Source organism: Bemisia tabaci, chromosome 9, assembly GCF_918797505.1.
Source record: "Bemisia tabaci chromosome 9, PGI_BMITA_v3".
NCBI lineage: Eukaryota > Metazoa > Arthropoda > Insecta > Hemiptera > Aleyrodidae > Bemisia > Bemisia tabaci.
Genome location: NC_092801.1, coordinates 19,645,229 through 19,673,180, shown reverse-complemented (window position 1 = coordinate 19,673,180; position 27,952 = coordinate 19,645,229). Strand labels below are relative to the sequence as shown.

The following is a 27,952-nucleotide window of genomic DNA, read 5'->3' as shown; positions in this document are numbered from 1 at the left end:
AACTCATTCAACTAGAGGCAATGAATTTAAGGGGTTTCAGTAAATTAACAATATTGATAGAACGCATTTTTCAGATTGAAAACATAATACTTTTTATTATTTTAGTTTACAATCCTGGTTGAATATATTTACATCTTAATTTAATTTTTTTTCTTTTGCAAATAAATAAGTTAAACAACAATAAGGCTTACGACATAACGAACAATTAATCAACTGAAAAAAAGACTGTAAACTTACTAACTATTTACTTAAACTTGTAAACGTATACAGCAAGGATATCATACATGATGCAAGAATGAAAACATAGACAAGTATGCAATGCAGAGTATACTTGATAAATGGTAACGACAAAAATTTAAGAAAATTAGTTGTGATTTTACTCTCGTAGAATGAGCAATCGTCCGTTTTTTATAAGAAATTTAAAAAAAAATTACAGAAAGTGAATGGTAAATTTTGAGAAGCAATGAGATATGTGAGTGCATCCAAATTGAAGTCTACCAAAAACTCGTCACCAAAGAAGTTAGTTTTTTCTGGACAATTTTCGGTAAAATAAAGAAATTTTTAGTTGGTACTTGAACCATTCATTAGACAACGAGATATACCTCATGAATCCAACGATGCCTCACCATGAACAAAATTAAACCTCATTTTCACAAAATGATAAACAAAGTTCAATAAATTGATGATCTTCGTTTTGCACACATCGTGAGTGCGCTTCGTTCAAAAAAAGGTAAGTTGCTTAACCTAAAAGGTTAAAACCAGAATGGAAAAACGTGCACTGAACCATGAAATTTGATGAAAAATAAGGGGGCGCTTTTAGAAATGATCAATTAAAATAATTTTACAATGCACTTAGAAAACTAGGGACGAGTACTTAGAGAGACTCCTCATTTGTCATGTTTTAGGGATGCCATTTCACACCTCCAGAAGGGAGGGGCCTTTAAACACAAGCTAAATCACTGCTTCAGTTGTCAAATTTACTGCTTGTCAAACCACAGTTTATCTTGCCATGAAGACATTGCCAGCAACAGCGTGTGGCTTACTTTCCGCACCGCACAGAGGAAAGCTTATAAAATCATATCCAAAAGAAAATAAGGATTATGATGGAGTACCATTAATTCTATGTAACCATAGCCTGTTATAGTTGTACTTGCGCTGCAACTATGAATATTGGTAAAATCTACCAAAATCAAATGGCTCCACTTGAATCACTAATTTCTTTCAGCACGTTAACCGCACCACGATCATTTAGGCCCGAGAATAAAATCAAAGAAGAGTCGAAAAGCTAAACTCTCTTTAAGGAACAAGAAACCGTCTGCGTGTCAGGGGCCGACCCGAAGGGCTTCGAGCCGTCCTCCGCTACAAACTTATTCACCTGGTAGTCGAGCAAGACCTCATAGTCGAAGACATCCGAGCCGAGCTGCTGGGTGAGCGGGCTGGAGTTGCTGGTGAAGATGCTCTCGAAACCGCGCCGCCTGGCAAGTCGAACCTCTTCCTCCTCCATGAACTGGATGACCTCGATGTTCTCCTTGGCGTCCAGCTTCTTGTGGGTCCCCATCATGAACCCGTGGAGGATCTTCCCCTTGCCCTGCGGGAGCTTGGTTTCCCGGATGGGGCCCTCAAGGAACTCTAGGAACTCGAAGATGATGTTCAGCCGGCTGGTGATCTCGACGGGGGGCTCGTCGTGCACGTCGAAGCTCAACGACGCCCCGACGTACTCGCCCGTCTCCGCCGACTTGACGGCGAAGCTGAGGCCTTTCTCCACCAGGTGGACCCACAGGACGTCCAGGAGCTCGATGTAAGCGTCCCGTTCGATCCTCGGCTGGATGCACTGCTCGAGATCGCCCTTCTCGCAGAAACTGTCGGCGATGATTTCCGTCACGGCCTCCCGGTGCTTGTCGTCCAGGATCTCCGCTTCGTACTTGGTTTTACCCTTGTTGTTGTTCTCGTCAGCGAGGATGTTGGAGTCTTCGTCCTCCGTGCGGATCTTGTCCAGGATGTCGCCTAAAGTCTTGGAGGATAGGAATTCCGTTATACCGATAACGAAGCCTTGGTCTCGGAGCTTCGTGATGGTGTAGATGGAGTTCAAAGAGTTGCCTCCGAGTTCGAAGAACCCGACGTCCTTGTTGATGGGGCACTTGAGGCTGCCACCGAGGATGGAGGCCACGGTTTCGAAAAGGCACTGGGCGGCCTTGCGCTTGTTTTCAGGAACACCGGTCAAGTCTACGGGCGCCCGCTTGCCCCCCTTCTCGCTGACCTCCTCCCCGTAGGCCTTGAGCAGGAACTGCCGGTCGGTCTTCCCGTTGTTGAGGAGGGGGATTTTGTCGAGGACCCGGATCGTGGGCAGGGAGTAGGGAGGCAGGGTCTTGCTCAGCTCCTCCTCGATGGTGCCGGCGGTCCAGCTCGGGTCTTGGAGGGTGACGAAGGCGAGGATGGCCTGGTCGACTTCTCCCGGCTTGTAGCAGAGGACGGCCACCTTGTCGACGCCGTTGATCTTGTGCAGGGAGTTCTCGATCTCGCTCATGTCGACCCGATGACCCCGGACCTTGACCTGGAAAAAGAGAAATCGAAATTGCAAAAATTAGACGGAAAGCTGAGTATTAAATGCGTGCATAGAATTGGATTCCACAGCGCTGTATGGCGCTCTGCGACACCTAGCCGCCAAAGTCCCCTATCCACTCAAAGCCCCTCCGGGAGTTGGTGCTACCTCATTCCCTCTAAAACCCACTACCTCCACCCTTTCACTGGACGCCCCTTTCGTCTCCTCCCAGGAGGAACCCATTCAAGCATCTTTTTCGACAGCCTTCCTTCCGTCATCCTGTTTGGTTTGACCATGTTGACAGGATGACGGAAGCTGAGTAAATATGCTAACAATTTAGATTGAGACTTGTACATACATAAGTGCCTTTTTCACAGCGCTCCCTGGCGCTCTGCGGCACTTAACCACCACCACCACCACAGTCCTCTATCCTACCAGAGTCTTTCTGGTAGTTGGTACTTCATCATTTCTGGCGAAACTCCCTGTCGCCGTCCTTTCACTAGGTGTCCTCTTTGTACTATCCTTTTAAGAGGGTCCCAATCAAGCACCTTCTTTGAGATTGAGACTTTTGCAGAGGTTTAAAATATCGGACTTTTTGCTTGAACGAATATTTACCTAAAATCTTAAAATCATTTCAGATTTTGATTATCAATACTGATGATGAACATAAATCGATGACCAAAGTTCGAAATCACAGTCTCCATTGCGACATTCAAAATTTTCACTCCTACTTTTTTCATTTGATTTGATTGAATACTTTGCTGATTTTGACAAATATTTTTATTTCTGTGAATTTTTTGTTGTTGTTGTTCTGTGATTCTTACCTGACTATCTGTTCGGCCCTCGTAGACCAAAGTGCCGTCAACGATCTTGCCGTAGTCACCGGTCTTGTAGAGAAGAGCGTACTGAGGCTCCACCGTGTGAGGATTGGCGATGAAGCGATCCGCGTCACGGTTGTTGACGTAGCCTGACGCTAGATTGAGTCCGGAGCAGTAGATCTCGCCGATCTGTCCGGAGGGCACCGGGTTGAGTTTCTTGTCCAGCAGGTAGACCACGCTGTTATCCACCGGCAGACCGATAGGAACTAAATCCCCCTTGAAGGCGCTCATCTTCTCGAAGGTCACGTCACCCATGACCTAAGAAAAAAAATTGTTTGTTAAAATTTGTCGTCCAAAAATACACAAATTTGCACACTTGAACCACAACAGCGGGGCAATTATTGAAATGTCATCGACTCTATGTCGCCGCTTACGACAAGACATAGCCCTATCTTAACCGTACAATATATCACAATTCGATGTGTTATCGGGCCGGTTTAAATTTCAATAATCGGCCCGCTGTACGTATTTCTACTAAACGAAACCAAGAACAGGTGGGATGAAGGGGAGTGCTCGTCAGTCCTCTGGCCGTAAGAATGAATGGGAATTATGAGGTGCCAGTGACGTCAGCGGTGACGACGGCGCTCAAAACCTTTTTTTTTGTTTGATTCCTTGGATTTTTTTAATAGATTTAGACAAAAGAATTCTCAACATTTTTGAAACTTGAAATTTTCATAAGCTTTTGAAAAATAGCAAATGAGGCCCTCAGACCATTATTTATATTTTCTTAAAATTTTTGTTTAAGGATGATACGGGAAAATTCTCTTGTCCACAGTAAAGAACAATTTTAGGAAAAAACAGAAATCCAAGATTTCAACAGTGCACGATTATCGAAATGATAATCCATCCAGTAGATCTTGAGCAAAGTATACTTCTAAAAAGTAAGGTGTTTTGAGGAAAACGTGTTTGAAGATTTGAACACACAGAGAGATTGCATCATTCCGTGCGACCAAAAACTTTGCATGACTTATTTGATAATAATCAAATGTTTTTATATACAAAAAACTTGGTCTTGAATTACTGTTAAAGATACGTAGAATGTGATCGGAAAAATTAACCGAAAACAGGTTGTTGTTGTTGTTTTTTTTTTACCAAACACGATTCATGACCACTCCAAAGGCGGGGCTCATGTACGAATCTCATGTGTTGTTGCAGTGGCGTGGCCTGAATTGCGATATATCGATTGCTCAGCCATTTAAACCTATGGTAAAGAATCGATTGTTAAAGTGTTCGCTGCGAACACCGTGTTTATCGATCCTTTCCCATGGATTTAAATGGCATATCAATCGATATATCGCAAGGCACGCCACGCCAATGTGTTGTTGAATCTATATTGTTGAATTACCTCAGTGCTTCCGTAGAAGTTGCAGATGACGTGTTCGGTGCCTTCGAAGTGGTTGAAGAAGTGTTTCACCAAGCTGGGCACCAGGGGCTCCCCGCTGCAGACCCAAAGCTTGAGGTGTTTGAGGAGCTGGTCGTCCCTTCGGGCGTTGTTCTTGTCGAGTTCGAGGTAGAGGAGGATGGCGCGGAGGAGGGACGGCACCAGGACGAGTCGCTCGATCCGGTGTCGCTCCAGCTCGGCGATGAGGCGTTCGGGGTCCTTGGTCACCTCCTTCGGGACGACGAGGATGGACTTGGGGGTCTCCGAGAGGAGAGGCGCCCAGATCTCGCTGACGGAGTCGACGAAGGTCAGGGCGGTCTTGAAGGCGCACACCCGCTCGCTCTCGGCGTAAGGGAAGGTGTTCCATTGCCACTGTAACCGGTTGAACACGGCGCGGTGGGAGATTCGGACTCCTGGAATCATCGGGAGATGTAACCATTAGATTGGATTATATTTACTACAACTTTTCAGTATGTATCCCAAGTAGCATTTTTCAACGGAAAAATCGCTATGTATTGCGATTTTATCTGCGATAAAATCGCCGCACTGAAAAACAAATCTCGGTGTATTTACTATAAAAAGGGTGAAATTACCAAGAATTCAGGGTTCTATTTGATCCCAATTTTTTCTTGGTAGAATCACCATTTATGGAATTGGTAATTTTATCGAGAAATCTCGGTAAAATTATTGAACTTTCTCGGTAATTTTACTAGACATTGGTAAAAACGCCAATATTTTTTATCGACTGTGGTATAATTACCGAGATAAAACAGCAAAGTTACCGGGAATTGATTACCGATAAAAGTGGTATTCTTACCTGAAAAAACAGCAAAAATACCGGTTTTTAGGTAAGCTTACCAGTCTGTCTTGGTAAAATTACCAATAATTGATAAAAAAAGTGAGATGGAAAAGGTACCAACGGACCTTGGTAAAAACGCCGAGAATTTTTTTTCAGTGAGTATTCCAAGTAGCATTTTTCAACGGAAAAATCGCTACATATTAAGATTTTATCGGCGATAAAATCGCCAGGATCATCAACATCTGAGCGATTATCCTCGACCTTATCGCGATACAATCGAGCTTTTATCGCCCGACTATTTATCCCGATATTTTCGCAATAAAAATCGCGATTAATGGCGATGTAATCTCGATTTCATCGGCAAAAACTGATCACGATTTTATCGAACCAAAAATTGCGATGCATAGCGATTCAATCGCTACATATCGCAATTTTTATTCCGATAATATATCGATTTAATGTCACCGATATAATCGCGATAGCCAACCGATAAATCGCCATATTGCGATCTCTGATATTTGGGAATGGGTTTGAAGTCATTTATTTTAGGAAGCAACTTGTCTTCTCCATCGAGAAAAAGTTTGCATTAGACTCGCTGCCTGCGCCACTTACACTCCTCATTTTGTCTCTTTTGAATTACCGCGAATAGCGGTGCACAAAATTACACTTCTTACAATCTGACGAACTCTCTAAACTTTTTACAGCCACCTCATCAGACCTTTGTCGCGCTGAAGAGGAAACTTGTAATGACATCAGCACCGGATTCTTTTTACTTTTTATCTATCTATCGGATTTTTTTCCGGATCAAGGCTCGAAGACGTCACGCCCACTTAGCTCACGGTCGGAACGATACCGCCGAATAATTAAGGAAAAATGCCGTGCGAATATTCAAATGCTGCGAAATTTCTCGAATAAATTGTTTACTTTCGAGAAAATCTGTAAATATTTTCCGACGGAATTTTACATTGCCGGGTTACATTGCGGAGAGAATCCTCTGGAAAATTCTTAAAAAATGTCTTCTCGAAAATTAGCATTTTATCTTGCATAATTTGGCAACATTTGGATGTCCAGCAGGCATTTCTCCTTAGCAGAGGTAGAATTCGCGGCAAATTGAAACTAGCAGGTGAAGAGACAGATTTGGAAGAACTTTCCAATCATTTGCAGTTTAAATAAAATCCCAATGAGACGCTATCTACAACTTGACGCTCTTTGTAGGGGAAAGAAAATCCAAAACAAATCGAAACAAATAAATTAATAAATAAATAAACAGATTAAACGGTAATTAAGAAAAAAATGATGCACTAATTTACCTTTTGGAATTCCTGTGCTGCCCGATGTGTATAAAACAATGGCCATGGAGGGCTCATTGGCTGTCCTGAACATTTCATTTTCCTGGAGGATTTTCGATGAGTATTTTGCAGCTTCTTTTTCTAGGTAGCCAGTGCTCACTACATTGATGTTCTCGAAAAGTTCGTTTTCAGCACCTGTGTGAAAAAATAATTTGAAACATGTCACAAGCCTTCTTGTAAAATGTATGTACTTTTTTAAGTTGAATCATAATCTTCAAAGCAGATGTTACATGTGTGAGGAATTTGCGATTTGACTGTTGATTCATACGTAAAAGTTCGCGAGAAACACAATGGTGCCACTGGTTTTCTCAAAATCAACTCCCAAGCTCAAAAAAAGCTCTCAAGTTGAGGCCAAATTGGAGGGGATATCCCACGCTATCCTGAGAGTCCACCTCTACATCAAAACAATGCTCTTCATGCGAAGATAGGGAGCAAATACACTAGCAGGGTTGCTGTGTTTTCAGTTTTAGAGTCCCCAAATAAAGTGGAAGCCCTGTCAATGTATTTGCTCCCTATCTTTGCATGGACGGTTCGTCTTGATGTAGAGGTGGACTCTCAGGATAGCGTGGGATATATTCCCGGCCATTTTGACCTCAACTCGAGAGCTTTTTTTGAGCTTGGGAGTTAATTTCAGAGAAAACCAGTAGCACCATCGTATTTCTCGCGAACTTTTACATAATAATCATTAGTCATTTCGCAAATTCCTGAGGCATGCAACATCTCCATTGAAGGCGTTTTGTCATTTTGGACCCTCGAAGTACAGAGGATCGAGTCAAAAGGAGAGGTCGGACAAAATTTGGAAACTTCAAACGCTTATAACTTCGTTTTAACACAACTTTGAGGTTTTAAAAGTGGTTCTATTGGTTTTCTCGTGAAATTTTACTCCAAAATCACCCCTTGAAATTTAAAATGTGATGAAATAAACATCTTTCAGTTTTAGTCAAAAATTTCATGTCCAGCCTTTCTAATTAACTCCATCCACTGTGCACCGCGGGTGAGGTGGTGAGCGGTGAATGCTTGGACATAATCAAAACGCCTTCAATCTCGTGCGTATGTAACACGGACATCCGTAGAGCTCGAATAGTTGCATCCAGGTGGTATAATGATATTTACTTGTGTCCGTTGCATGCGATAAGACTTAGGGTGCTTCTGTTATTGTTTCTCTTACATGGTTACTTAATACTAACGTTGCTCATTGAGCCGATGAAGTAAACTATTACGAATTTTCATCGTTAAATTGGAAATTTTCCGAAAATTGCCTTGATTCTTACAGTGTCTTACAATGACTAAAAATGTATGTTTAAAAGCTACAAGGTATTACTCACAATCATCTCGGTGGCTGATGACGAGGAGAGGCTTGGCTTCGTCGAGGATGTGGCGGACGCGATTGGCAGGGGCTTGGACGTCGAGTGGGAGGTATGCGGCGCCGGCCTTCCAGACGGCCAGCAGGGTGACGACCAGGGTGTCGCTAGGGGGGATGCTCACGGCCACGATGTTGTCGCCGTCGCGGTTGAAGCGGCCGCCCTTCTCCTGCACAGCGCGCAGGATCCCTCGGGCAAGACGGTTCGCTGCCTCGTCCAACTCCCAGTATTTCAGTTGCCGGCTCTCGTTTGACTCATCTAGAAACATAAAAAATGACATGTCTTAAATGTTGCAATGGTAAAACTAGAAGACCCTGTAGTTCCTGTTGCGGTTAGGCGTCGCGGAGCGCCCTAGTGCGCTGTAAAAGTAACCCAGATAAGACATTATATTTTTACAATATTGGGAAAATACTGTCAGTATTGTCGCAATATTTACACAATCCTGGCAATATTTTGATAATATTTTAATCAAAATCATTTTTTTAAAAAAATATTTAAAGAAGCTCTATATAGTATTTTTAAAAATAATATGTTTACCCAAAATATTATAAAAATATCGGCACAGTATTTCACAGTATTTTATAGTATTGGCACAGTATTTATGCCAAAAGGAAATATGGTGTACACATTTAACATTGGCTCAATATTTAACCAATATTGGCCCACTGTTTGCATAAATATCAAAACAATATTGTTTAAATATTGGCTAAATATTTCTGTCTTATCTGGGAACCCCGCAATGTCTTGATACAAAATTAGAAGATTTTATCAGTAAGAAGAAGTTAAATCAGTGTGTCGCGCCGAAGATAAAGGATTATGAAAATGACAAAAAAAAGTTACAGCGAAACAGGATACAAATCTACGAGCTCCCAAGTCGAAAAATTGCCTACCTGTGCATTGTGAAGGCGAACCTTTGGTTGGGGTTGGAACTAGTGGACATAAAAGTAAATTATAGCACGTTAAAAATATTCTTTCCTCAAAATTTCAAATTTTTGGTGATTATTTTTTCAAGAAAGGAAACATCGCCGAATATTTGCAAAATGAAGCCAAAGAAAAAAAATCTAAAAAACCAAAAAAATCGTTGTTGTGAATAAGTAACACAATGCCGCAGAGGTTGATGGGACTTTGAAGGTCGGTTCTCACCGGAGGGCAAGGACCTTTCAAAACTGAAAAGCTTTTCGCGAGGAGGCTGAAAAACTTCCTCCGGCCTTTCAACGAAACGGAAAGACGTCAACGACTTCTCAAATCCCCTCCACCCGCACCGCTAGCTCACTCCACCCCAGCTCCTCAATTTTTCGCTGCCCCAACGACAAAAAGACGTAAAGTCATCTTCAAAATGAGCCCTGAAAACAAAGGATTTAAACGGACAACAAGGCTCATTCCCAGGGGGAGAAGTTACGCCTTCATGACGGGGCGCGACGAATTTTCACTCGAGATGGAAAAGCTGGCATGATTAATTAGCAGGGACTTGAGGGAGGAATTTGGAGAATGCGGGATGAACTTACTTTGGAATATAAGTGCTGTGTTGTCGGCGGTTGCAGGGTGGTGCGCGTTCCTCTCGAACAGACGGTGGAGGACCACGCGCTCTGGAACCCGGCGGCTAGCACCCTTGAGAATAGATAAGTCTGGAATCGATCCCATCACGAGCGCATCTGGAACACAAGCAAAGAAAATTTTGATTGGTGACGATGTTTACAAAAGAACAAAGCGACGGTGAAACTACCAAACCACGTATCTCGTTTGCGGTGTTTAAAAATCTACGCTCACATTTTATTTTTTTGAAGTAGACCAAATCAATATCATTCCTTGAAATTTTCACGGAATTTTCTCCACACAAAGAGGAAAAATCACAGAAATTTTCAAGACTGGATGTTAAGTAGTTTTTCATTTAAAAAATAAAGTATGACAGGAAGTCTGCGACGTCGCAAACCGAGATACGTGGTTTGGTAGTTTCACCGTCGAAAGGTCATTAAGCAAAAAGATCCTCGATAGCACTCTGCCGTGCTAAGGAAGAACGCCGTAGGAGCCTTCAGGCGTTGCCAAATTCCCTCTGACAATTCACTATTTTTCAGGACAATTTTTGAATATTTTTCTGCAAATTTCTCAGATAATTTTGTTTGTAATTCGATCGAAAGTGTCTGAAAATTTCAAGGAGAAATATTCATAATTTTCCTCAAAAATAAACGTTTTATCCAAGGAAATTCGGCAACTCTCGAATGTTCATACGGCGTTCTTCCTTAGCACGGTAGCACTGCTGTCCACAGCAAAAGCGCCGTAACTCCACTCAAAATAGTTTCTTTTTCTCCAGCACGTGCTACTCTATTACAAAAAAATGCAATTGCCACAAGGGTTCATTTTTTAAATTTTTAGTTCCGAATGGTGTGGCGGAGTTGTGTGAAAAAAATGAAGGATGAGCATTTTTTTAGGTTTTTTGTAAAGCAGCATTATGTCAGGGAGAAATTGAAAAAGTGTTGAATGGAGATACGGCGTTTTTACTTTCACTTCTTGATTCTATGATGCTGCCTTGATTGCCTACGTAGTTAAATTAGCATTCTTAGGATGTAAAGTTAACTGCGAGGGCAGTAAAGGCAGCATTTTGGGACCACCAGACACATTTTTGACATTCTAGGTGCTAAAACAGCATATTACTTTTTTCGGTGTTGGGCGGCAGAGCAATGACATAATTTTGTTTTTCAAAAACTCTTTAAAAAAGTATTGTTAGGCCTTGTCTCCAAGGGGTGTTTCATGGGATTTTTCCCAAGTTAGAATCGCAGGAATGAAACTTCTGGGCTTTTTTTCCGTTGATTTTCCGTTCTTTTTAATTCGTTCCTGGGACTCCAAAATGACTCTTAGTTGGCATCGTGATTGGTATAGACTGACGCAATATTTTTCCCGATTTTATTTTTCCCATCTCCTACCTGAGCTCTTATAGAAATTTTTGAACTTCTTGGCTTTGCTTTCCCCTACACTACTTTATCACCTTGTAAATTTTTAACTAACTAACTAAACTAATTAACGTAATTTTAAGAAAGTTTCTACTAATTTCCTCGTCTATTTCATGAATATTTTGAATAAATTAAAAGTAAAATAAACCCACGGTCCCCATCAAAGAAATATAATGAAAGCGTGAATGTCAAAGAGTTTCAATCAATACACTTGCTTTCCGCGGTTTACCATCGATTTGTAAAGCTATTCACCAATTAAGCGCGAATCGCCGAATCTATTTCGAGTGGAATAATAGAGGATCGAAACCGCTACCGGCCCCCAAGGCCCGTCTCGGGACTGCAAGGGTTAATCTAGAATGAAGGATGATAGAAATCAGATCAATTGGTAGAGTAAATTGCCTTGGCTTCGGTTTAGAATAACACTCGAGTCTCGCCTGCGCCCTCATCCAAATCTAGTCCAGAGCCATTGGTCAGCGCAATTAGACCTCGGGGCAGTAACTGAATCGGTCGAAGTACGTTCATTATTTGATGCGCCCTAGAATACATGCATTCTTATGACGCTGAAGGGTCATCAGAAAATAGATACGCTCCGTTTTGACTATTGGTTCTGCTTTGATGATGAGCTCGGTCAATCGATGAACCACTGACCTCGGTCACATCGTCGCACGAAACGGCGTTCCTCGGGTGAACATGTATGAAAGCGTATCACTATTTCCACTTAAGCCCTGAGAGGCAAGGATTTATACCGACAGTAAGGCTCACTTCTAATTGTAGTTACGCTCATGTAGGTATTTCGCGGCGGAGGATTCCAGAATTGCCATTAGAAGTTCAACCGACTTACGCATGAATGTTCTAGCGACATGTTTTCTTCGTCCGTGCCGGTTAGCGAGTGGGTTAGTGATGATATTAAAAATAGAGGAGTAAACAAAATAATAATCGACTCAGGACTTTTCGTCAAAAATCGAATCTATAACGTCGTAAGGTAACGTACACAAGGACATTTGGACCCGGATTTGAATACAGAAGTTAAACAAATCTACACAAAGATGCTTCCGAGGCGATGTCACATTATTGTCTGCGTTCAAGCCGGCAAAAAGATAAATTTAAAAATACAGGCGTAAACAAAACTATAGGCGACTTGAGAATTTGAATTTTTCTCAAAAATCGTGGCCATGTTAGCTTGCGCCGTTTAGCGGTGAAGTAAACAAACATGTTTGGTCCGGTATTTGAAGGCGAGAAATTGCGTTGCTGAAAAATAGAGACAGACTGCCTGTAAATAGCCATCTGAAAGACAGATGAGAAAAATTGTCCTCATGAAGGTATAAGGCATTCTTCTCTTTTATTTGCCTTGGCTACAATCTGTATCCAAGGCTATATAAGGCTGCAGCCAAATGCACCTGCACAAGGCTACTCATGTAGTATGCAAGCTAGACAGCAGTGTCGAGGGTGGATACTACAATACTACACTCGTGGCATGACTGTCATTTTGAGATGAGCCAAAAAAAATAGTTCCATGCTGCAAAATGTGGTCCAATTTTGGACATGAGAACCCACCAGTGAAGTTCTCCTAAGAGTTCTGTCGAGCGCACATACTCTAATGTCTCTCACTTTCACACTGCTATGCGTTGTCTCGGCATGAGTCGCATCCCCTGCGCTAAATCAACATACGACCTGACCCAAAATAGCACGAATAAAAGAAAAAAATTGAGAAAAAAAGGGCAGGAAAAAACTCAAAAGAGGTGACAAAAAATGAAATTGGACGGTTCCGATGCTCAGGAAAGAGGCGCTGTCGGAGATTAAACACTTAGGGTCGCACTGGATTCGATCGATACTGCGAATATATCGGATATTTATGCAAATTAAAACGACAAATTACCACAGAAGAACTGACCCGTCAACCGCCCAAGCCTAATAGCTGTTAATGACCCGTGATTCGTTGGAAATGAGCCGCTCTTTGGATTTCCTGGAAATCGTAGTCGAGTAATTAATCAATTTCGGTTACTGTCTCATGTTCGAATTATTTTTTATTCCTCTTCTGTTTTTGTCTCCTTCAAAAAAATAATCATTAACATATTAGTTGTTTCTTTCTCTCCCTTTTTTCCTTCTTCTTTCACTCCTCCTTTGTCTGCTCCTTTTTTTGCTCCTCTTTCTTATTCTTCTTCTTGTTCTTTTCCTTCTTCAAAACTTATCTCCGATAAATGCATCAAACACAAAAACGAGTAAACAGCATATTCACAGACAATATCCGATACTACAATTTTTTTCTCCCTCTGGTATTATTTCTTCCTTTTTTTGTCGTTTTAATGGCTCATATTCCGTTAGGAACCTACAACTATCTAAAGTCGGCATTTTTTTGTACGACCGACATTAGAGGACAGCGCATAGCCATCTTTTGATTGAGTTTTTCTCTTGAATCGAGGGTAAGAACAACCAAAGAACTCTAAAAACAAAACTAGTGTCGAGGCGTTAATGACCGATTATTATCGATATTTCCCTATTCGAAGGTGTGGTAAATAATCGATTTTTAAAGTGTTCGTTGCGAACACTTTGTTTATCAATAATTTCCTATGTATAGGTTTTAATGGCAGATTAATCGATACATCGCAAAACTCATCACGTCATTGAGCAAGACGATAAAAAATTGGAACTTCATGATCCATCGTGGGACGTCGCAAGTGCGATTTTAATAATGGGAGCAGGAGGCAGTGGCGTGGCGTGCTTTGCGATATATCGATTGTTATGCCATTTAAACTTATGGAAAAAGATCGATAAGCAGGGTGTCCGCAGCGAACACCTTAATAATCGATTCTATACCATAGGTTTAAATGGCATAACAATCGATACATCGCAATTCACGCCACGCCACTGGCAGGAGGGAGGATGCGCCGTCCCCCACTCGTTCCTACTCCACCCCCTTCTTCACCCCTTCACCCCGTCCCCTCTCTGACGCGCCGTCGCACAGTGGATCGAGTTAATGGGAGAGGTCGGACAAAATAGAAATGTTGCATGTGTGAGGAACATGCGATTTGACTGTTGATTCATATGTAAAAGTTCGCGAGAAACACGATGGTGCTACTGGTTTTTTCTAAAATCAACTCCCAAGCTCCAAAAAAGCTCTCAAATTAAGGCCAAAATGGAGGGGATATCCCACCCTACCCTGAGAGTCCACCTCTACATCAAGACAAACTCTCCATGCACAGATAGGGAGCAAATACATTGACAGGGCTGCCACTTTATTAGGAGACTCTAAAACTGAAAACACGGCAACCCTGCTAATGTATTTGCTCCCTATCTTTGCATGGAGAGTGTGTCTTGATTTAGATGTGGACTCGCAGGGTAGGGTGGGATATCCCCTCCATTTCGGCCTCAACTTGAGAGCTTTTTTTGAGCTTGGGAGTTGATTTCGGAGGAAATCAGTGGCACAATCGTGTTTCTCACGAACTTTTACATTATAATCAACAGTCAAATCGCAAATTTCTCACACATGCAATACCTCCATTAGCAAACTTTAAAAGCTTATAACCTCATTTGTACAAAACGTTGAGATTTTAAAAGTGGCTCCATTAGTTTCCTCGTGAAAATTTCTTCTAGAAGCACCCTTAAAGTTTGAAATGTGACCAATTAAACATCAAAATTTGTCGTTTTAGTCAAAAATTTCATGTCCAACCACTCTGACCGACTCGATCCACTGTGCGCCGTGCGCCAGTTTACACTTAACTCTCCAAACAATCGTGCAAATCACAGTAACGGCGCGCGTCCAATTGATTCGATTCAATTCAGTCGCTGGCATGTTGCCAAACCTCCGAAAAACGGCGGATTTATTCCCTCGAATCAAAGATGGAAAATTTCATTGAATTTATTCGCGTAAAATTTTACGAAATTTCGTGAAACTTTTGGGGATGCATTCAGAAAGTCAAGGAACGCCTAGAAACTGTGATTCTCGATTTTTAAATTTTTCACCCCGAATCTAAAACATTCATTCGTTGCAAAAGTTTTAGTTCGGTTTGGAGGTTAGGTTGGGGCTAATCTAATCTCTCTTAACTCCCCTGCGTGCTCCCCTTCGTGCATAGCACCGCAGCATGGTAGCATACTGGCGCATCAACAGGAAGATCATCTGAAACGCTCCTAAACTTCCGAAAGTTTAATTAGTGATTCTGTTAAAAAAAAAAAAAAAAAAAAAAAAAAAAAAAAAAAAAAAAAAATTGAAATTGAAATTTATTGGAGCCTTTGAAAGTTTACTTTCCATCTCTGCCTAGAATCTTGGTGTATACAAAACGAAGTATCGTGTTATTCCTGTCTCACGCAACTTTCGAGGCGTACTGTCTTTTTCACTTTTATGAGGGATGATTAATCGACTTTCATGCACAAACTTTTACCACTTTTTACTTTGGAATTGCTTATATAATTATCGAAAATTTCGACTTGTAGCGTGGAAAAAGATAACTATTTTCTCTACCAACTGCAAAAATTAGACCGTTGTAAATCGAATTCCATTCTATATTTTTGAATCTCTTTTACGTTAAAATGTTTGAAAATAATCTCTTGTGAGGCGATACCAATGTTTCCGCTTTTTCTGGCACGGAAGTCCCTTTCACCATGATCAGTCGCGCTTTTTGCGTCGCAGATCGATGTAAAAGTCCCGACACTTTACGCCGTAGTTCAATCTTCGATTCCGGAAATTGGCAAATAGCGTATGCAAGTAACAGAAGAAGATTTTTTATCTTTTTCCTTGAGAAAGAAAAAAATAAAAAGATGAAAAGACGTTGAGGAAAATGCAGCAGAAGAGGATGAAAAAATGTGCCGGTCGATCGATCAATCATAAAAACTGACAAGTGCGACTCTTTTAGAGCTGAAACAATTTCCTCGTCTGAGATTGTCGTCGAAATGGATTTCCCGGAGAGTTTATTCTCTTCGCCAGCCTCGAATCGACATGTCCATTGTCCACTAATAGTTTGTCGATCGTGGAGGAAGTGACCAAGAGAACCTCAAAGTCGAAGACAGCCGTTCTGAAGAAGAACACATTAGAACATTCGGACGTTGTCACATCCCTCCGAGAAAATGGAAATTTTCAAGAAAACTGCGAGTGTTGTTCTACCAACTCTTCGGAGAGTTTCATTCTTAATTCAGGCATTTTCGTGAAGATGTAGGTGGCCGCTTACACCATTTCTTTTAGAAACTCAAATTCTGAATCACACATCTACAACGCCGAAAACCGAGTGCGCATGCATTTCTGCAGTTTCACCTGCATCAACAGTCTGGGCAGAATTCAACTCGTAATATATCCAAATCAACACAAAATTTGGGTTCGTTTGTGTTTCACTTCTTACTCCATTAACCCACGCAGAAAAAATTGAATTGCTGATTTAACAATAATGTAGTTAAAAAAAAGGAACTGACATGTTTTAATACAGATTTTACAGTAAAAAATGCTAATTAAAGCACCCCCGTGGTTCAATTAGCTTCCCACTATTGCAAAATGTGCATTGCGCATTGCTGAAACACGTCAGTCCCTTTTTTTAACAATTCAACACTGGAAAAAAAAGCACATTGGATCTACAGTCCAGACTCTTAAAAACATCGACAAGAAAAAGTACTCTTGATTCAATCAGAATCTAGCTTAAATCAAGAGCCAAGCCTCTTAATTTAAGCGGATTTCGTTTTGATTTAAGCAAAAATCCGATTGAATCAAGAGTATTTTTTCTTGTCAATGTTATCAAGAGTCTGGACTCTAGATCCAATGTGTTTTTTATTCCAGTGAATTTTTAAAGTAGCGATCCATTTTTTCCGTGTAATATAAGAAGAAAGTAAGTGTAGAAATACCTGAAAATTTAAGTGAATAGTACTCACAACTTCTCCCAAAAATAAACATGTCATCTCAAAAAATTTGGCAACATTCGGATGCCCATATGATGTTCTTCCTTAACTGGGCAGAATACTGGGCTAGAGGATCAAGGCTCCTTGATGTCTCATAACTCATAAAATCCGCACTTTCGTACCGGCGAATTGCGCCTCAAGGTGTCAGTTCTTTATTCGTCATCGTGACCTTCTCCGCACCCGAAAGCAATTTCACGCGGCAATAGTATTGTAGGGCACCAATATAATTATCTCAAAATATATCCAGGGATACTTCGATTTCGATTCCATCGATCGATCGATTAACGGCTAAAAATACACCATAAAAAGAAGGCTGCTGACTTCCCTGGTAAAAATTGGCGATAGAAGCTGCGTTTCAAAATACTATACGAGTTCTTAAAGCCGACTAAAGAAGGCTATTGAAAATCATATAGCTGGCTGTAGAAAGCAGAGCAAATCATATACCGGGGCGGGCTATACGAAGCTATAAAAAAGTATACAGTCGGGCTATAGTTCCTATCGCCGGGCTTTACACTTTATCGGCATTGGCTATAAAAGGCTACAAGAAATTGTGTAGAAATTCGTTTGCTTCGGAAATCATTAAGTTAGATACGGAACTACCTTAATATTTACAAAACACACATTATATTTTCCTTCAAAACATGTTTTTATTCATCAATTAAAATGAGAATAATCTATACAGAGTGTGCAAACATTTCAAAATCATGAGTTGAAAAACGCTGACTCCGCGAGACTAAATATTAGAGCCTAACACAAAGCGGAGCGGCGACGCACTGGCGCCTACAAACCTAACAGGGATACTTCACGCATTACGCAATGCGTGAAGTATCCCTGTTAGGTTTGAAGGCGCCAATGCGCGTTTCGCGCTCTCTGCCCGCCCGCCGCGCCGCAACGTGCCACGACGTCTGAAGCAACTATTTCACACCAGATGTATTGCACAGTATCATAAGAAATTGAAGGCGCTCCAACATATTAAGAATGACAGGCATCCCTCAAAAGTACGAAGCTTTCCTCGCAAAATAAATCAAGATACTACGGCACAAAAAGAGAGCGGTAGTCCAAAAACTAACTAAGTCCTAGTATCCGTATTTCGTAACGTTTAGCATACAATTTATCGTCTGGCTGATGCTTAATCGTCGTCGGCTATAAAAGGCTAAAAGAAATTGTACAGCCGGCTACAGAAGCTTTTGGAAATCTTACAGCCGGCTTCAGGTCTATGGTATTTTGGAACACAGATTCTACTGCCAATTTTTACCAGGTTAACATTCTGGATGTGAAAAAGTGTGTGACAACTCACAAAACGCTGAATTTTAGCCGCCACAGTAGTTACTATATTAGCAATGTCGAGATGTAACGCTAACTGTTATGGCGGGTAATTCAGCGTTTTGTGAGTTGTCGCACACTTTTTTACATCCAGAGTGTTAAGTCGGCATCAATTCTTTTCGGTATACGATTGAGATGCAGCTTTCAGTTTGATTAATCGGTTCTCTGTTTTGAAAAAAGGGGCTACTTTTGGCTCATTTTATGAAAAACCATTGTGGTTCAATATTGAAAAATAAAGTCCATTGGTCCTTAATTTTAATGGTATGAGTTATTGATAAAATTAAATTAATTTATACGTCAGAAATTCTGCCAAAAATTGAGATTTTCTTTTTTTTCTAGGAGAAAAAATCAGTTAAACCAAATCTGTTTTGGCTAGCTATAACTACATCCGACTTTCAGTTTTCAATTCCCATTTTTCGAATGCAACTCTGAACTTTGGAAGTATTGAACTTTCACGTCTAAGACTTTTGAAACTAAGTGGGACCGAATGATGGCTAGGTTGAGTTCCGCGTGCAACGATATAAAACCTGAGTGAATAATTTTTATATAAAAGTATACTATGGTATACTTTTGAGAGCGAGAGTATAAAAATAAGTTAATCTTTGGCCTGGAGGGTAGGGTAAGAGAAAACTATTAGACTTAACTAATACGATTGTTTTTTTAGCGATTCATACTATCGAAACTTATACTTTATAAGTTTTGCGTTCTAGCTGTTGTTTGAAGCTGGATTATTCGTCACCAATAAAGGTATTCTTGCTGTTCAGGAACATTTTAATGCCGAAGGAATGTAAATTTGGAAAAAAAAACAGTTGGGAGATGTGCGATATTGCCTTCATAATTAAAGCAATGAAACGCATTATGAATCTCTAGAGAGACACACCCAATTCTTGATTTGCCTTAAGTGAAAATGAGAGGGCGCGTTTTTTCAAACGCTTTTGCTCGTGCGTAGGTGATCAATAACCTTTGTTTTTTATGACGGTAAAAACTGTAAGTAGACTTATAAAAAAAAGGAAATTAAGCTCATAAAAAAGAACATGAGTCATTAAGAGGTGTAAAATTGTTACTGTGGAGACATCAGAACTCAGGAGATAATAATGTTTATGTTTGAGGTCAAACAAGAAGAATTTTCCAGAAGCAATGACTCAGACTTGAGACCAGCAAACTGTCAATAATAATTCGGAGCTAATAAACAATATGAAATATCGAGCGAAACTCCTAAGAGACAATAAAAAGATCGAAATTAATTAAATTGTTATGTTCAAAAAAACAATCATTGTAAGTTTTAAGGTGATTCCTCCCATGAAGTTAACAAACATCGATATATAGAACGAATTTTGCTAAATTACGAGCTTTGCTTTTCTTTCTTTGAAAAAACAGAGAAGTAACAGTGTAGAAGAATACTTCAGCAGTCTATTGGCAAAAAACCTCTTCCGAAAACCGTAAATTAAAGCCAAATGAGACTGAATGCAAATCATCGCATTCGACCAATACTAATCGAATGCGATATTTTCCGTTTAGTCTCATTTGGCTTTAATTCACGAGTTTTGGAAGAGATTTTTCGCCAAGAGACTGCTGAAGTATGCTTCTACACTGTTACTTCTCTGTTTTTTCAAAGAAAGAAAAGCAAAGCTCGTAATTTAGCAAAATTTGTTCGATATATCGATGTTTGTTTACTTCCTGGGAGGAATCACCTTAAGGATGAAGAGCATGAAGTAAATCGAACCTTTCGAACGTTTCACGTGACCGATATTTATTTTCAGTAGTAAGAGCAATCTTTTTTTATTCGTGTCCTCTCTTTCAAAAGGTAATAAAATCTACGATGATGGCGCGAAGGACACGCGTAAAATGAAAATCACCAAGCGATCAGACGCCGAGCATACCCAACTAATTACTCCGGGTGAGAATAAAGAGCTTCACCTACCCGCGATCGTGATAATGGAACCGCTCGTCTCGTTCACAAATCCTGTCTTCGCGGGAGCTGTGTTGTGACTATGACTGCGAGTAGGATTGCATAATTTTTCTCTGTTTTAATGATCCGATTAAGACGCGGGCATCTCACCTGGGATGAATGGCCCCGCTTCTCCCCGCACGCGATTCATTTTTTTCATCGTCTGACCTAAAACCTCACCGACGTCGGTGTTGACAAATCGTCGCGCTTTTCCGAGGAATCGAATTGGAGTTACCTTTAAAGGCAAACTAGACGCGGCCCACGTTTCAGGAGGGAAAGAGCAGAACACGATATAATGGAGATGTTGCATGTGTGAGGAATTTGCAATTTGACTGTTGATTCTTATGCAAAAGTTCGCGAGAAACACAATGGTGCCACTAGTTTCCTCTGAAATCAACTCCCAAGCTCAAAATAAGCTCTCAAGTTGAGGCCAAAATGGAGGGGATATCCAACGCTATCCTGAGAGTCCACCTCTACATCAAGACAAACTCTTCGTAGAAAGATAGGGAGCAAATACATTAGCAGGGTTGCCGTCTTTTCAGTTTTGGAGTGCCCAAATAAAGTGGCAGCCCTGTCAATGTATTTGCACCCTATCTTTGCATGGAGAGTTTAGTCTTGATGTATAGACGTGGACTCACAGGATAACGTGGGATATCCCCTCCATTTTGGCCTCAACTTGAGAGCTTTTTTTGAGCTTGGGAGTTGATTTCAGAGAAAACCAGTGGCACCATCGTCTTTCTCGCGAATTTTTACACAAGAATCAATAGTCAAATCGCAAATTCCTCACACATGCAACATCTCCCGCGGGCAATCGAAGGCTCGTCCGCGCGCACCTTATATAGCGCCTTCGACATCCTAGAGATACTTCAAACACTACACCGTTACGCATACACTCCGATGCGTAACAGCCTAATACCCCTTATCGTGTGAGGCAAATAAAATTGGCGGTATTAAAGCGAATAAAACTCGATTTTCAGTCTTCTAACATTTGATAATTCCAGTGAATTGGTTCTTAGGTAAATAGGTGACTTTAAAATGTAAAAACAGTGGTTCCCGGAACAATCAGAGTTGACTGTTTCGAGAATTGGCCAAAATGGATCTTTCAAAAAGTCGCGTTATTCGAGAAGAGTGATTCCAGGGTTCAGGTGCAACTTACAGGATTTCTTAAATTTATTTCTACTCCTCCGTCAGGTTAATGTCGGCAAGATTTAGTTCCCTTAGCCAAAATCCATTTCAAAATTCTGAAATGCTCTCATCAATTGCTGGCCATTTTCATGCGCTGCTAAATATCATCCGGATAAAGTGATACACTGATAATTTGTGCACTGTCCCAGTTATGAGAAGAATACGACGTGCGCCATGGCATGGCGCCGAACCATGAAGGATGGGCGCTCCAAGGGCAACTGTGGTATGCATGTGCAAGCTCACGCGAGATGAAAGGCTGGAGGCTGCGGTCAGGTCGCTGGCCTCGCAATTGCCTTTCTCCACCAGTGCATTGCGATGGTGAAACTTCAAAAGCAAAGCGCCTTACTTTGTAACGTTGCAAATTTCATTTATAATTGAGATTCATTTTGGTACTTTTGGTTTTTCGGGTTTTTTTTTTTTTTAATACTAGGAGGCTGCGCCCCCCCCCCCCCCCCAAAGGCCGCCTATTGCTCTCTGAGCCCCTCTTCCTCATCCCGTCTATCGGGCGTTTTAAAAATGATTTTATTAAAATTTTCCCACTTACGAACTCTGAACTCCAGCCCATCGACCATCTTACCCCCCTTCCTCACCCCGTCCATCGAGCGTCTTAAAAATGATTTTATTAGAATAGAGAGGATAACTGTGCTCCTACGTACCTTTCACCATAATTACCTACTGATTAATATTAGAATGACAATAGGTCTGTTGCAAAATTTAACTTCTGAAAGAAGCGTGCACCGTATGGTAAAGGCTCGAAAATCACAATGAACACAAAAGGAAAGTCTAAAATTCACTGCTATTTTCATAAATTTGTTCACTGTTGCGCTCCCACTTCAAAGAGATTATCACGGCAAAGGCAGAATTTTAAACACATGTGAGCTAACTATAGTTTCACATCTTTTTATCCTCCCTTCTCATGTGAATGGTTGCATTTATCTGATTAAAAATACTATACCATCTTACAACACAACATCATTGGTTTTATGGCAGACCAGGTTATTATTCCCACCATGCACTTTATTTCCGATGAATTGCACTAATATTCATAAATTGTTTATGATTTTATTTCATTAAGTATCTAATTAAAGCAATATTTTTAATTTGCAACATCATGACGTTGATCTCGTGGTTTCCGCCATCCAGCTTTTTTAGTGAATCGTATTCTACCGTGCCGCGGAAAAACATCGTATGAGCCTTCGGACGTTGCCATAATTCCTTCGATAAAGAAACAATTTCACTGGAAAAATTTTGAATATTTTTCAGACGATGTTTCAAATAAGTTTGTTCGCAATTTAAGCTAAAATATCTGAAAATTTCAAGGAAAAATATCCACAACTTTCCTGAAGCATTCGTATTTTTCCGGGTGGTTTGGCAATATGTGAATACTCATACGATGTTTTTCTGACGCAGTATAGCAATCATGTCATGTCATACACTCATATTCATTATTTTTTTAAACTTTTTATTCATCAAATTCGTTATCGGGGTCCCAGCTTTTATTCGGAATGCTTATACTGCACGACACCGTTTACAGTCGTTTCAAAGGTTAGTTCTTCCGGGAGAAAAACCTCTGATTCAACCTGCTCTTTCAATTTCACGAGGACCCGAGACGGTGGAAATAAAACAGGTTATCGAATATAACCATAAGTATAAGAAAGGGAAACGCAGCATTTTAAAGCGATCACGACCTCTAATTACACGCCAGTAATTAAAAGTGCCTTCCATCGATTTCCTGCACAAGCACTTGCCTCCACGCAGCGCCGCGTGATTTCCGACAAAATAACTCGAGGTTTACTGAAGATATTGGAAGTGGGTCAGTAGCACTCATTTTCTTGAAATTCATTTCCTGAAAATGAGGAGTGAACTAAGCATCAAGGGACTTTTCAGAATTTTCAGCCCCAAATTCCATAGAAACCCTGTTTTAAAAATGTCAAAAACGGGACCCCTTTGAAACGATTTTTTTGGGGGGCTCTGCTGATGAAGTAGCCAGGAGAGGGACGAGGTAATTGCTGATTGGCTGGCTCAGCTTCAGGCTTCGCTTTGCCGCGAAAATCAGACTGTCGGCTTTTGATTGGACGGATTTCGATCAGCTTTTTCTCCCTTTATAAATGATTTTTGGAACTTGTAAATTAACTCTTTCACCTGTTCATAAAAATTCATGCAGGAAAAACTAAATTACAACCGTGTAATAATTTCTTGCCACTGCCCTTTTCAATTAGAAAATTCTAAGCGTCAACGATTGATGATTTAGCACGGGGTACTTTACACTGGTGAACAAATCTGATTTCTATTGCTTCACCACGAGGAGTTTTCTCTGAATGTTGGTCTAGCTTTTATGGCAAACATAGTAACTAATAGGCCATTAATTTCCATAAATTGAGAGGTTCAGTTAATTCTTGCGGACTGACTTTTTAAATTGATGGACAAAACAATAGGCAAAGAAATCAAAAGGAAAATGGAGCGATGCTATTGGTTGGAACGGGTGGTTCTTACAGACTAAGAGGTATGAAGTGGACTAGCTATAAGGTCTCGCGAGGGTGCCGTTAGTTAGTCTTTTACCTTTTACCTTTGTCAATTTTCAACCACCCTCTTCCACCAATAGGATCATTCCATTTTTCTCTTTCTCTCCTTTGTCCATCAATTTCCATATTATTCAGCCCGCGGCTGATATCGCTTACTACTTACAATTAGTACTTTCCACCAATATTTCAGGTTTTCTTTTTCCCGTTCCTTGTTTCCAACAATTAACATTCATTTACACGATGCCTGTATCGCGAAAAATGTTTAACGGATGGATTCGGATCGGATTGCATCCGATAAAAAATACTTAAATGCATTCACATTGCAACTATGCTTCTTTCGTGCACAGCATGTCGGAAATTCCGTTTTTTACATCATTCATAGCTAGAAATCTCGTTTTAATAACGCACCAGATCTCAAAACTTTTTGTTCCTTATTCAATTTGGACCGATTCAATTCACGGATTCCAAGAATTATTTTCAGCGTGAACTCTTTCTGTCTCTTTCTGGATCAAGTTTTTCACTACCATTTTCTCGAAGTTTCCTTCAACCTTCGACGGGCACTTATCAAGTTACTACTAGATTGATTCGTCGCTCATCGGACAAAAGAGCGTATCCTAAATTCCACTTGAGCCCTAGAAAACATGTATGTATATTGAAAAATGGGTTCAACTCAAAAATCAGTAAAGCCTTTGGTTTATCTGGTTAAATCTGTGAATTTGTTAGTTAGCTTAATCCTTAATCCTACGCTTACTGACGGGTATGGGGGTTTGACGGACTTATTCGAGGGGAAGATTAGCGCATGATTTTCAACCGATCCTGTTTGTCGAACACAGCTAGATTAAAACGCTCAAACATATAGATTCTAGATCGCGTCCTCTCGCTGTCAAAGTGTGATTTTTTTGGTATCCATACATCTTTAACAAATCCATACAATTTTTCAAATTCGTAGTACGCCACGAAAATTTCGTCATCTCAAGACCGTGAGCTGTCTCTGGTTTTACACACGTGATCAGGCTCACAAGAACATTCCCGGCGCAAGTGTGCGGTCTCTTCGTAGGTAAATCCCACATGGGTGAGATACCTCGGATCTCAGGTTGACAACTTCAAGGCTGACTCAGCGACTTCGCTCAGACGTGTGCTGGCGGCACGAATAACCGCTAAATATGCGGAGGTATTATTTAATCGGTTACCGAATCGAGAAAATCACTTTTCGAGATGCCGCTGATACAACAGCTTGGGATTCACGAAAATTTTTTACTCCGTTTTATAGCCACTCGGAGTGATAAGTGGGTCAGCAGGTCTTCTGCGCGGGTGGTTTTTTTTTAAAAGAACAGCGGGAAACTGAAAATGACCTCCGATATCCGATGATTTCGTTTACGTAATATTTATGTTTTGCGGTTTTAGTGGTATGGAGATTCTGCTGAGAAAAAAGTGTAAGCCTACTGAGGCTTGATTTTATCGCCTCTTGGTACTGTCTCAACTCTGGTTAAAATCCGGTTTCCGAAGGCAAATACACTATTTTTCGTTATTATTTTTTTGAAGTTTCTTTTATTATTTTTAGTTCTTTCGTTGTTTGCAATGCAAGATTGACGATTAACCGTCTGTTTTACAGCGAATCTTCAACGCCGATCTCCCGATAATTTGAGAAACATCGCGAAGTTTACACTATACCCTGCTAGCACAAGTCGGATTGAAAATGTTTTTAAAATGTGTCATTGATCTGAAAACATATCTTTGAAACATTTCAATGAAACATCTTGAAAACATATCATGTGTCCAGGCGGTTTTGAAAAGGTCTCTAAAACAACTCTATGTCACCCCTAAATTTTCTTTCACAGAAACGTCCGATAGATGTTTCCCATACCATTCCAACACATTTTAGTGAGGTATCAGCCCCATATATTCGTCGCATAAACATTCTGGAAACATTTCGGTGAGAGGCATGACCTTAATACTCTACATGCAATTTTGATGAGGACACACGTCTCCTAGCCCTTGTATTCCTACTCTGTCTAGTGATTCCCCAGTAATTTTATTATCCTTTTTTCCTCTATCAAAACTGACCCAATTTTTTCGACTTATCTTTCAGTGTGATAGTCCTCTTCCCTAGGAAAGGAACACCAGTTACTAATGCTAAACGTTATAGTTCAAGTGGAGCGCCACCGGGTGAATTAAAATTTCGATCGCGCAAACCGATGTTCGGGTCGGAAAACCGAACTTTTCGGTAAAAAATATGAGCTCTCTTTTCCAGTGATTATTTCACATAGATTTAGATCGATAAAGCCAATTGTTGCCAACCTTCAAAAATCATCACTAGATAAGAGAATATAATTGAAAGATGAACATGATTGTAATCTATTTTAAAGAATCGATCCTTGGTGTGGCAGTTTGTCCCACCTATAATCGATTCATATCGATCACTGGAAGAAAAACACATTGGATCTTAGAGTCCAGTCTCTTAAAAACATCGACAAGAAAAAGTACTCATGATTCAATCAGATTTAAGCTTAAATCAAGAACCCAGCATCTTAATTTGAGCGGATTTCCTTTTGATTCAAGCTTAAATCTGATTGAATCAAGAGTCCTTCTTCTTGTCAATGTTTTCAAGAGTCTGGACTCTAGATCCAATGTGTTTTTTTCCAGTGAAGTAGCAGGGATCGCGATAAGTTGCGATTGGACCGGAGAACGTTTCGAAATTTTATCGACATCGATTTATTGCAATATTATCGGATAAGGAGTTGCGATACATTGCGATTTCTTCGCAAAAATTTTCAATTAAATCGCGATTTATCGAAATATATCGAACGAAAAATTGTGATAAATTAAAATAAAAATGATTTTATCGAACGCGATTTCATAGAGATAAAATTGCATCGACAAGAAAAAATACTCTTGATTCGATCAGATTTAAGCTTAAGCTTAAATCAAGAACCCAGCCTCTTAATTTCAGCGGATTTCATTTTGATTTAAGCTTGAATCTGATTGAATCAAGAACATTTTTTCTTGTCAATGTTTTTATGAGTCTGGACTCTAGATCCAATGTGTTTTTATCCAGTGTGACTATCTCGGTTTTCCAGACCACCGACAACCGAACACTGGAAAAAAAAAAAAAACACATTGGATCTAGAGACCAGAATCTTAAAAACATCGACAAGAAAATGGACTCTTGATTCAATCAGATGTAAGCTTAAATCAAAAAGAAATCCGCTCAAATTAAGAGGCTTGGTTCTTGATTTAAGCTGAAATCTGATTGAATCAAGAGTATTTTCTTGTCAATGTTTTCAAGAGTCTGGACTCTAAATCCAATGTATTTTTTTTCCCAGTGTGCACCCGAGCTGAAAATTCTAGGGTTCCTCGTAAACCGAAGTGTTTTTCTCCGCGCGAGGTCCTGCAACGAAAAACTCGAAAAGCAAATCAATCTAACCTGTGTTTCAAGTTAATCCAAAAGAGAAGAGGTGGTCACTTCAAGGAACGTCACTAAGCGCACTTAAGCTTAAATCAAGAACCCAGCCTCTTAATTTCAGCGGATCTCCTTTTGATTTAAGCTTAAATCTGATTGAATCAAGAATATTTTTTCTTGTAATGTTTTCGAGAGTCTGAACTCTAGATCCAATGTGTTTTTTTTCCAGTGGGTCCTGCAATAAAAAAATCGAAGAGTAAATCAATCTAACCTGTGTTTCAAGTTAATCCAAAACAGAAGAGGTGGTCACTTCAAAGAACGTCACTAAGCGCACTCGCGGGCGGACAGCGGCGGAGTTCACTGAAACGGGACCACACGGGACAACAACAACAGTTTGCGCTGCGGCGGCGAAGCTGATTTCGCGAGTGATGAGAGAGCGGCCGGCAGC

The 27,952-nt window shown here is 40.5% G+C and overlaps 1 protein-coding gene across 2 annotated transcripts; it reads right to left on the bottom strand.

Annotated features, from left to right (window-relative positions):
- Positions 1-66: 66 nt before the first annotated feature.
- Positions 67-27,952, bottom strand: e (nonribosomal peptide synthetase ebony). 2 transcript variants are annotated; one of them, XM_072303977.1, is made up of 7 exons: positions 27,776-27,952; positions 9,813-9,959; positions 8,272-8,565; positions 6,908-7,081; positions 4,763-5,211; positions 3,364-3,675; positions 67-2,551 (listed from the first exon to the last, which is right to left on the bottom strand). In XM_072303977.1, exons 2-7 carry the CDS (start codon positions 9,946-9,948, stop codon positions 1,286-1,288), a joined length of 2,631 nt encoding a protein of 876 aa, XP_072160078.1. In that variant the 5' UTR covers positions 9,949-9,959; positions 27,776-27,952; the 3' UTR covers positions 67-1,285. The 2 variants fall into 2 exon arrangements, with proteins under 2 accessions (XP_072160078.1, XP_072160079.1); XM_072303978.1 differs by lacking the exon at positions 27,776-27,952 and adding an exon at positions 27,529-27,659.